This window comes from Nothobranchius furzeri, chromosome 7 (genome assembly GCF_043380555.1).
Source record: "Nothobranchius furzeri strain GRZ-AD chromosome 7, NfurGRZ-RIMD1, whole genome shotgun sequence".
NCBI lineage: Eukaryota > Metazoa > Chordata > Actinopteri > Cyprinodontiformes > Nothobranchiidae > Nothobranchius > Nothobranchius furzeri.
Genome location: NC_091747.1, coordinates 53,132,820 through 53,143,305, shown reverse-complemented (window position 1 = coordinate 53,143,305; position 10,486 = coordinate 53,132,820). Strand labels below are relative to the sequence as shown.

Below are 10,486 nucleotides of genomic sequence, written 5' to 3'. Positions count from 1 at the left end.
TCAATTCTGGCAGGAAGTCAAACCTAGACATAAGAGGCAGGCCGGTAAATTTAACAAAATAAAGCATTTCAAAATAAAATTCCGCAATAGTCAAACTGTTCGTAATCAGACACTGCAGAAAAACCACACGAACACACACACACATACACAAACATCGAACTTGTGTGCGTGTGTGACCACGTGAAGGGGGTGTGGTTTGGGGTGTCTTTTTTCCGGAGGAAACACGACAGAGAGTCAGAAGGTCTGAGGCAAGCAGTTAAGATGGATGACTTTAAATTAATTATGGAAGTTGAGAAACACAAGGAGCTGTACGACCCCCGAAAAACATGATTATTTACATACCCATTTCAGAAGAAACTGCTAGGATACAGCTGCAGAATTGGAGCGGGTTCCAAGAGATTCAACTGGCAGAAACAACTGGTTCATACCATAGGTTCAAACACACACACACACACGTACAAACACTCAAACGTAGAGGAAAAGAGCTGAGAAAAGGCAGAGAGGAAATGGAGGACACCAAGTGGTTAAAAGAAAAACTACAGCTGAGCCGAGGCGCGCCTCGACTGGGGCGCGTCTGATCTGAACTGAGGAGCGGCCGAATTTTGTGAGCGATTCGCTTCGCGGCGCTTCCGCGGCGCTTCCGTGGCCGGTGTGTCCCCGGCGTCAGGCTGCCATCGACCCTTTTCACGTGACGCAACCCTACTCATGGAAATGCCTTTTCTGCCATGATGGATGTCAAAGAATCTACCTGCATGTATTAAAACTCCTATGCAGCTAATCCCTAATTAGTTATTCTGTAGCCTGAAAATGCTGGATATCAGATAACTATAAACTGTATCGTGTGAATTCCAGCAACACACCAACAGGGAGACAGTAAGGATTGGATTCTAAGCTAGCTAAGTCTAACTTTTATAAATAAGATACTTTATGAGCCCCAACTAAGTTTGCCACTTCCTCCAACAAGTGAACTGGGCTTGAACTAGTCATACTAAACTGGAAATAATTTAAGGTAATGCCCATAATCCCTCCGTTCAGTACTGCCGTAACTCGGTCTTGATGTGACGTGACCAGATATATAGGTATCTATAGATGAAAAGGGTCAATGGGCTGAGAAGCTCTGATATCTGGGAGGGGCTCAGAGTAGAGCCGCTGCTCCTCCAGCAGCAGCAGTGGCTCTACTCCAGGTGAGAGTTGTTTCTATTCTTATGTCCTTATTTGTGACATCACAAACGGAGACTTTTTAGGCACATAATTCTATAAATAGAGTTTATAGAGTCAGAGACCCACATGGCAGCACAAAAATATGCAAACGGTGAGTTTTGCATAATGTGCCCCTGTAATGATTTTTGGCTTTGGCTGATTTCACTGAGGTAAAGTTTCACCTAAAGTCTGCACACTTTCATGAGATTTTATCTCCTGGTTTGTCTCTCCAAATCCAACCCTTTTGGACAATAAATACAATAAAGTACAATAAAATATGGTAAAAAATGAATGTTTTTTATGTTTTCAATAAGAGCCAAAGTGAAGACTGCTAAGGCTATAGAGTGATTTTACGTTAAACACTTTATTAATGACAGCAAGAAGCTTATGAGGCGACATAAAACCCCGCTCTAAAGAACAGGAACACCATCGTGAATGTAAGCAGACGGATCAAAGCGCCTATGAAACTGGGTTAAGGTAAGTGACAGGTGAGCTGAGGACCGGTTACAGGTGCAATCACACTGATCACAAATAAATAAATAATAAATCTGTCCATGCAATTACTAGCGCAGCTCAATGCCTCAAACCCAGAGTCTCTCTGGAAGTTTCCATGATCCCACTCACTGGGGTGATTTGGCAGAAGCCACCTAGAGTTGGCTGTCAGCTGACCGCTGCGGGGGTTTGTGTTTACCCAGCCTGCCTGTCTGTGAACATCCAGCACATCTCAAACACCACCATCCAACAGCCCACCTGCCCAAATTTCTGATACGAGTTTCTTCTGCGAGAGAAACGGTTCCGACTCGTCAGAAGCAGCAACTGGTCCCATCTTTGGGGTTCACTTTGACGTTTTGGTGGAGCTACAGCAGGAGGAAATGTGGCTCCTCCCTGCTCTGTTGCATCACCTAGTAACTAATTTCCACCCGTCTCCTTCAGTCACCCAAACACACCGTACTGTGCGCCTCTCGGTGCTCCAGACTGCCTGTCTGCAGGGGGTTTCCATGCAACTATCCAATTCCAAAACAGACACCTGCACTGATTCACCCGCTGCCTCTGACGCAGACTTTCTGCCAGGAGGAGAAAAAGGGAAAAGGGACTCTGTTCAGAGAAAAACAACTTCTTAGAAGACAGAGCGAAGGGAGAAAAAAGGGGGAGCTGATGATGCATGTTGATTTTGTTTATTTTACTGGCAGAAAGAAGAAGCATTACAGCTCTGTTTTAGTGGTTGGACTGGACGCCAGTCACAATTTCTAAGATACACCATCGAGGTTTATGGATGCCTTGAATAGGAAGATAAATAATCTTTCAGTTGACCTAAATACTGTAGAAGAGAAGAGTTTCAGCTCTGATGCCACATCAACTGTGACATTTTGGGGTTTTTTAAAGGACACTTAAGCCACAGACTCTGCTTTAAAGCAATGCTAAAGATGTTTTAGCACTTCAAGCTATCACTTTAAAACTGGTTTTAAGGGTTCTTGAGCCAGAAATTTTACTTTTGACAACTCTTTGCTGCCCTCTGCTGACCAGAAACTGCACTAGTTTTAAGGTTCAGGTAAGATTACTAAGAGGAGGTCTCTTCCTGCTTCTTAGCAATACCTGTTTACACTGTCAGTAGCTCATATGAAGGTTAGCAGTTAGTTTATTCAGTTCGCCGACCGTTAAATAAAAGAACAGGAAGAAATTTTATTTTTGCTTTTTTGTAGACATCATGGAAGTAAAAGTCGGAAAATAATGTCTTTGGAGGCTAAACAAATAGCTAAAACCAGAGTGAACATCGCTAGTTTCAGGGAGCTAAAAGATGCTACAAAATCATGGCCTGATAGTGACTTGGCTTTGTTGCTACTGGACTTGTAAGTAATAAGGTTTGTTCAACAGAGTGGATCTTTTTACTTGGTGGCTTATTTTAATTAGGTCATGTTAGTGTTAGCTCATTGTTAGCGCTAGCTACTCCAGGCTGCTGCAATATTGTTTACAAAACAAACCCTTTTGGTGATACTTTAAATTAATCCTAGACAAGATTACTTGTCATTTCTGATTCGTATATGTGACCAAAATCAAAATGAAAGCACCAGATTGAATTGAGAAGGTTTTTTAATAAAGAGAGGCCCATATCTGACCACTCTAGTGACCTGATTTGTGCCTTGTCAGGTGCAGAGAGGTGTGAATGTATCCAGACTCTGAGCTTTGCTGCTCTGACTCATCACACAACCGCTCTCATCGTCAAGCAATGAAAGCCGTCTCCTCCAAACCACAACTGCTTATACCATGTGAGATTTTCACTCTTCACTGTGATTTACTCCCACGCTTGAGAAAATCTAAAAATATTCCCATGTTCAGTCAGCACCTTAAAGAAAAGTGAATTTTCTAACATTTTAAGGGAATTTCATGCATTAAATTAATTTATTTTGAGGTGAAAACGTCACGGCAGCAGCTTCAGGGCAAATTCAAACATGTTGTAGAAAAACATAACTCCTCTTTTTAGTCATTCTTTTTGCCAAAAAATGTTTTTCAAATTAGAAATATTTTTTAAAAACTTTTGAAGCCTAATGTAGAAGACGATTGATTGACTCTATATGAAATTAATTTTAAAAAATACAATTTCACTTTTCAAATTATGAATTTGATCAATTAAATCATATTCCATAGTAGATATAAATATTTCTAATATTCCAGAAATATTAAAGCAAAACTTTATTAGTCTCTTACATCATCCTGTGGTTATTTTGGCTCATTCTTCTAAGTAACCGCTGTTTAACATTTCAATTTCATACTTTTTCACTTAAAACATGCATTTTTGTAAAGAATAACTCTTAATTAGACATATTTAATGATTGTTGCGATGACACCATGCTTTAAGAATACAATTATACTATTTGATTGTCTGATAAACCACTTTTGGCAGCAAAGTGTGCCGCTGCATCCACATCAGTCATCAGTTATACTCTAACGTGCGTTGTGTGTGTCCATTCATATATACACAACCATATATTGCTGTGACCCCAGAGTAAAAGGGACTTGAGCTTGTTGTGAAACACCGCCCTCTGGTGGAAAGATGAACCATTTATTTTGTTTAAAGAGTAACTTTGGGTTTTTAATCTTTTAAGCATCTTCTTCTATTTTCTGTTTCATCCACGTTTGGATTAAAAGCTGGAAAATGCATCTATTTTCTTTTTCTAAATCAAAAAGATAATTTTAGTTAGATTTTCAAAGTTTTCTTTGTGTCCAAATTTCCGATTAATCCTAAATTAATTTAGCGCTAAACACCTCATATGGTGGTTTGCGGACCCTAAAACTTAATTATAACAGCAAAGGCTGCGACTTAATTTAACTTTTACAATTGAAATTCACATGAAATACTTTGGTGTTTATTTTCTGTCAAACTTGGTTGCAAAAAGCAAACTAAAGCTTTTGAGTTTATTTGGTTTTATTTACTTGTGCAAAAATCAACATCAGCAGAATATCACATGACAAGGACACATCAGGAAAAACTCATTGGGCTTTTAGAAACAATATGGGAACACATTCAGACATCTGATATGATCATTTTAAATGTATTTTTAATTAAATAAACATGGCATTTTCCATTCTGTCAGTAGAGATTCAAATCCTGCTTCCATTTGGTTTTATAGATGTCCGTGCCCAGACTGTTGCGCTTTGAGGTTTTTGGGACATGAATGGTGCGTTCAGGTGCAGTCATAGTGGCTGCACAAATAAACTGCACATTTTTATGAAGCAAGAAGCAATTGCACCTCTATTTTCTAGTGTAAGGTATACTAAAGCTGCAAATGTATCCCATGTCTGTTGATGCTCACTCGCCAGTTCTAATAAATCTGACTGAAAAGACGATGGAACATTTAAATCCATTCATTTTGGAGCAAAATGCATAAGTTCAGATGATTAAATGTTCATTTTGTGCAACGAGCAACACAGGAAACGACTGTGGTTTGTTCTGTTACATATTTAGGATGTTTAATATTCGGTCGGCTCGTCCCTCAGCTAAAAGAAGTCAGCCTCTTCTTCATGTAGAGAAAGCCGAGGTAAGTCGCTCCCCCGAGAAGGCCGATCAGCAGAGTTGAACCCACGATGACCGGGGCGTTCTTTCTGGCCACTCGAAACGCCACGGGGAGGACAGCAGAGATCAGGATGTTGTTAACGTGACCCAGAACTCTCCTGAAGGCCGGTCGCTCCACCACCCGCTCATAGTACGTTTCCACGTTGACTCGGACGCCGTTGCCCCAGTAGCGACGGGAGAGGCCGAGGAACTTGAGGCGGTGAAGCAGGACGGCCAGGGAGACATCGGCCATGCTGAAGAAGTCCCCACAAAGCCAGGATGGGCTGCCTTCCTCTATAAGGAACAGAAAGTCACGTGATTTTTTTTTTCAGGTTTGATGCTGATGCTGTAGTCACGGGTTGCCATAGATACCTGGAGTTTCCTCCACCCTCCTCTGTAACTCTGTCTCCACCTGGTCCATCACACCTTCCAGCTCATCCAGAAGCTTCTTCAGGTACTTCATGTTGTCATGGTCAAACAACTTAGACTACGGACACATTTACACACCTTAAAATTATTCACAGAACACATTTATTACTTTTCTACATGTTTAATGAATTTTAGAAAAGATCAAGAAGGGCTTGAAACTTTCAGTTGAAATGGAAATAATGAACCCAATAAATCATAACAAAATTCAGTTTAATCACAAGTTTTTGTTTTTTCTTAGATTTATTCAGGAGTTCCAGTTTAAACATTTTACCAGGATGCAACCTCAGTTTTAAACCACAAAACACAACAGGTATCTCCCCGTTTGGTGCTCTGCTAGCATACCTTTAAGCGCCTCCTTTTGGCTGTATAAGCATCTTTGAGCTCTGGGTTCTGCTCAGCCAGTTTCTCCAACTCTGATTGTGTGTTTCCGATCTGGGCTGCCAACAACAAGACACAAACGGCATTTGAGTAGAGCTAAAATGAGAAAACAGGCATTTCATTATTAAACATGCTAATTAAATCACCACGCCAGCTTGGCTGCGTCAACATGTTTATACCTTATAATATCCTTTGACCCCATTTGACTTTTAAAACACGCTAAAAATGTTCAGATTTTAATTAAAAATGTTGGAAATAGAATCTGAACATGCAGGGAAATACAAAATGAGCAACAGTAGTTTTGCAATGCTTCTGCCGCAGAAACTAAGAAGCCTTACTTCTTATAGATGTGGCAGCATACGCGGGTATGTGGGAGTCCACTGTGATCTCAGGATGAAGGATGCAGCCGTGTGTGTAGGCGTCCATCGGTAGAGTGTCCAGCAGCTCCCTGTAGTGCTGCACTCTGAGATAATACCTGCTGTCTGCTTCAGGAACCAGCCTGGGAGTCCCCTCTGGAGATGCACAATCCAGGATATGACTGGTGTTGTTTAATGCTTTACTACACACACACACACACACACACACACACACACACACACACACACACACACAAACACACACACACACACACACATATATATATATATATATATATATATATATATATATATATATATATATATATATATATATATATATATATATATATATATATGACTACTAGGTCACAGACAGTGAATTAAGCTCAGATCATGTTTTGTGCTCACCAGAGGTTCCTTCTTTTTGATGGTGACTTTTAAAACAAATTACAGATTCATGCAAAAGAAGAAAAATAAATCAAAAGAACAGGAAATAAAAGCACATGAACTCAAACCAAGAGAAAACCCGTAAAAATAAACTGAGATTTAAATAAATCTGATCTCACTGCGAGACAACCAGTCGCTTTGTTTACCCTTACCATCCTTAAAGTTTTCTTCCAGATAGTCCATTATCCGGGTCGGATCGCAGATGACGGTGTCATTGTGGACCAGAACCGGCACCTCTCCAGCAGGGTTCAGTTTCATGAACCATGGCTCGTTGTGTTCACTGAGAGGAAGGCTGACATCGTACTCCTCACAGCGCAAACCCTTCTCTGCTATGGCCAGACGAACCTGGTTTGTGATTAAAACAGGATTTTGAGGCTCTTTTATCTAAAACTGACTTAAAACTTTGTAAAAACGCAGATTTAACTGTATTTTAGTGTAAGCGAGCAAAAAAGAAAATCTGTGTTTTGTTTTATAACGTAAGGCTAAAGAACGAAGATAAAGCCACCTTAATATTTGTATTCTTAATTACTGTGGAGCTGTCCAGCAAGCTGTGGTGCTGAAACGTCACACTCACCTTCTGAGAGTTAAAGGACTGCGTCCAGTGGTAAAGCTTAAATTCTGCTTTATTAACAACTGAAACCGTTCGTTCACGAATATTTTCCTCAGAGTTTGTTTGTATGAGAGCAGATTTTTCATCTTGAGGCTCAGAGATGTTTTCTGAAGCCATTTTAGCTGCAGGACACGTCACAACTCAGTCAACGGCGCTACCTGCTGGCTCGGAGGGGAAACACGAATCTTTCATTTGGTTCTAGGGCCACACGTGCTTGTTTCGTGGTGAAAAACTGTTTATTCTGATGTATATTTTTACTTTTGTTATTTAATTTTTACTCTTATTTGTAATTTTAATAATAGAATAACAGAAAACTATCTATGATACATTCATTCAATGTTTACTTTTGCAATACCAAATTGCTCAGTGCTATTAGGGCCAGCGTTTCTCATTGAAATTTTCACAATCAGTGACAATAACAATAGTTTATTCTGGTTCTGATTATTTTAAGTGACTCTTTTAAGTGATTTGTTCTGTAGAAACAACAAATTTCACAAATCTCAGAAACAAGAACTGGTGCAAAATGCTATTACACCTCTATGTTTAGAAAAGGATGTTTAAATCCATTTAGTTAGATAAAAGGTGTTGGAAGTAGCTGCAATAGAGGTTGTTACTTTTTTCTTAAAACCACATTTTCTCTCCTTTCCTGTCCTGAAAGGCGTCTGTTCGACCTCCTTTCTTCTGCAGACAAACCTAGGAACATAAGAGCAAAACAGACTCAGATTTTGTTTCAAGTTGCAAATTCAAACTTAAAAAATACATTTTCTTCTGGTTATTTAAGAATTTGCTATAACTGTGTTCATGGATTGTAGAGTCTCACAGTTGTTCATTTAAAATATCGAGATGTTAATCTAAGACAAAGCGATTATTAGATTTATTCAAGGAATTTTTTTTATTCGAACAAATTTCTGCATTTTTCTCCGCAATGACTGTGTTTGGACACCAGAGGTCGCTCTCTTCTCTTTGGTTTTGCTCTGAAGCGACCTAAATTCAATCTCTCAACAAAAAAAACGTGCTCATGTTAGTAGAGGTCAACATCTTCTCAGGTGATCTACCTGATGAATAAACTAAATCACTGCTATTATAAGACTTCAGTTGAAATTATGTCATTTTAAGAAGATTTTTCAATAAGTTTGCAAAGTAATGGGGATGGTTTTCATTAATGTGAGAAGTTAGGCAATTTAAAAAATACTCAGAAAAGTTAAAGAATCTAATCATACTCGTCTCATGGTTAAAAAATTCGTTTTTAAGATGTTTTTATATGGGAATGACATGATAATATCTGATAAGTCATTATCCATTATCATTATCCATTATCCATTATCCAAACAGGCAGAAGTTTGTAGCGGAGTTTACACTTGTGGGAGCAAGGCGCACCTTTAAAACGCGGTGTCTTATTTTGGTGGGGTTCACGAGGCGGGGGGGGGGGGGGGCTCGGGGGGGAGGGGGGAGGGAGGGGTCTCAGGCGTGACGTTGCAATTGGCCCACAGTCTCCTCACCAGCAGGATCTCCCCTCTCTCCCTCCCTCTGTGATCAGTGGGTGAGAGGGGGGAGAAGAGCGACACACTCCGGAGCGCCTCCGGTAACCGACGCCCACCGATCGCACCTTGACTCCAGAACCGTTGTGTGTTGCATGTGGAACAATCTTCATCCTCCATGTTTTCTGCTCCTCTCTAGTCATCCTCATCATCATCCTCCTGCAGCCTGCCTGGTCCTGTCATCCCACCACCCCCCCTCCCCTCTCTCTCAAACACGCACACACACACACACGCACGCACGCACGCAGACTGGGTCCTGGGAGAACTGTCGGTCCTGGAGTCTCGCGCAGCACACCCGCTTGATTTCCAGCGTTTCATCTGAATGACGGGCGGACGGTTTGACTTCGACGACGGCGGCACTTACTGCGGGGGGTGGGAGGATGGCAAAGCCCACGGACACGGTATCTGTACCGGACCCAAGGGCCAGGGAGAGTACGCCGGGTCCTGGTCTCACGGCTTCGAGATAGTCGGCGTGTACACCTGGCCCAGCGGGAACACCTACAAGGGCTACTGGTCCCAGGGGAAGCGGCACGGGCTGGGTGTGGAGAATAAAGGCAAGTGGATCTACCGGGGGGAGTGGAGTCACGGGTTTAAGGGTCGCTACGGGGTTCGGCAGAGCCACAACACACCTGCTCGGTACGAGGGTACCTGGAGCAACGGGCTGCAGGATGGATATGGGGTCGAAACCTACTGCGATGGAGGTAAGCCGTCACAAATCAGTGCTTTATTTTAATGTGTGTGTCTCTTTAACTGTTATGTAGCTGCTGTGTAGGATGCAACAGAGGGAAGATCATATTAAGACCTCTGGTAGGAGCGGCAGAGACTGAAACCCTCATATGTAGCAAGTGACAAGACCCTCTTTTTGGTTTATTTCACGAGGATTCGGTTCTTTTATAGTTTATTCCTTGGCGCATCGGATTTGGCAACTACCGGTTGCTTGTGCTACTGGGGGGATGAGACTCCTCCTCGGTGGCACCAAGCCTGATGAAGAGTTTGGAAATCAAAGCAAATGAGTCCATTTATAGCTCAGCAGCTCAGTCAGAACATCACCTATTTCTCTAACTTTTGGATGTGCGACACCGTGGATGTAGAAGCGGTCAGGTACCTGCAGAGGTCCCTGATTACATTAGGGAGTAGGGACAGTTGCTTTCCTCTTTTCTGATCGTGTAATCCAGTATTTAGGAGCTGAAATACTCCCAAACTGATCTAAGCATTCAGGCGTTTTAAGTAGAGGTCTACCCATGTGGGGTTCCTTTGTTAAGGAATCAGGGTGGGTGACCAGTGATGGAGCTATGTTTCAATTTTCTTTATCTTTTATCCAATAAGTCTGCTAAATTGATCCGTCTGGCCAATTCATTGATCCTTATCCAACTTTAAGTCTAAAAACGACTCTGTTCAAATACTTTTATGTGAGCTAACCCTGACCCTAACCCTAGCTCTAGCCCAGGCAAAATAAAATCAGCGCTTGAATGAGACC

General features: G+C 41.4%; 2 protein-coding genes across 3 annotated transcripts in view; one reads left to right on the top strand and one right to left on the bottom strand.

Moving 5' to 3' along the window:
* Positions 1–5,050: 5,050 nt before the first annotated feature.
* Positions 5,051–7,644, bottom strand: gdap1 (ganglioside induced differentiation associated protein 1). Its single transcript, XM_015955286.3, has 6 exons — positions 7,436–7,644; positions 7,014–7,206; positions 6,394–6,567; positions 6,020–6,114; positions 5,621–5,735; positions 5,051–5,542 (listed from the first exon to the last, which is right to left on the bottom strand). Exons 1-6 carry the CDS (start codon positions 7,586–7,588, stop codon positions 5,190–5,192), a joined length of 1,083 nt encoding a protein of 360 aa, XP_015810772.1. The 5' UTR covers positions 7,589–7,644; the 3' UTR covers positions 5,051–5,189.
* Positions 7,645–8,926: 1,282 nt separating this feature from the next.
* jph1a (junctophilin 1a) overlaps positions 8,927–10,486 on the top strand; it is a 52,130-nt gene continuing 50,570 nt past the window's right edge. For both annotated transcript variants that reach the window (XR_011521101.1, XM_015955285.3), the window contains exons 1-2: positions 8,927–9,053; positions 9,149–9,710. Coding sequence is in view for 1 of the 2 variants with exons in the window: in XM_015955285.3 (XP_015810771.1) it covers positions 9,332–9,710 (379 nt within the window). In the remaining variant the exon portion in view is untranslated. The remainder of the gene's footprint in view (positions 9,054–9,148; positions 9,711–10,486) is intronic.

Excerpts from the sequence above, each read along its gene's own strand:
- gdap1 (XM_015955286.3), bottom strand. The coding sequence starts at position 7,588 with ATGGCTTCAGAAAACATCTCTGAGCCTCAAGATGAAAAATCTGCTCTC. Across the intron at positions 7,207-7,435 it reads AGTCCTTTAACTCTCAGAAG|GTTCGTCTGGCCATAGCAGA; the intron begins GTGAGTGTGACG and ends ATCACAAACCAG. Across the intron at positions 5,736-6,019 it reads CCAAAAGGAGGCGCTTAAAG|TCTAAGTTGTTTGACCATGA; the intron begins GTATGCTAGCAG and ends ATGTGTCCGTAG.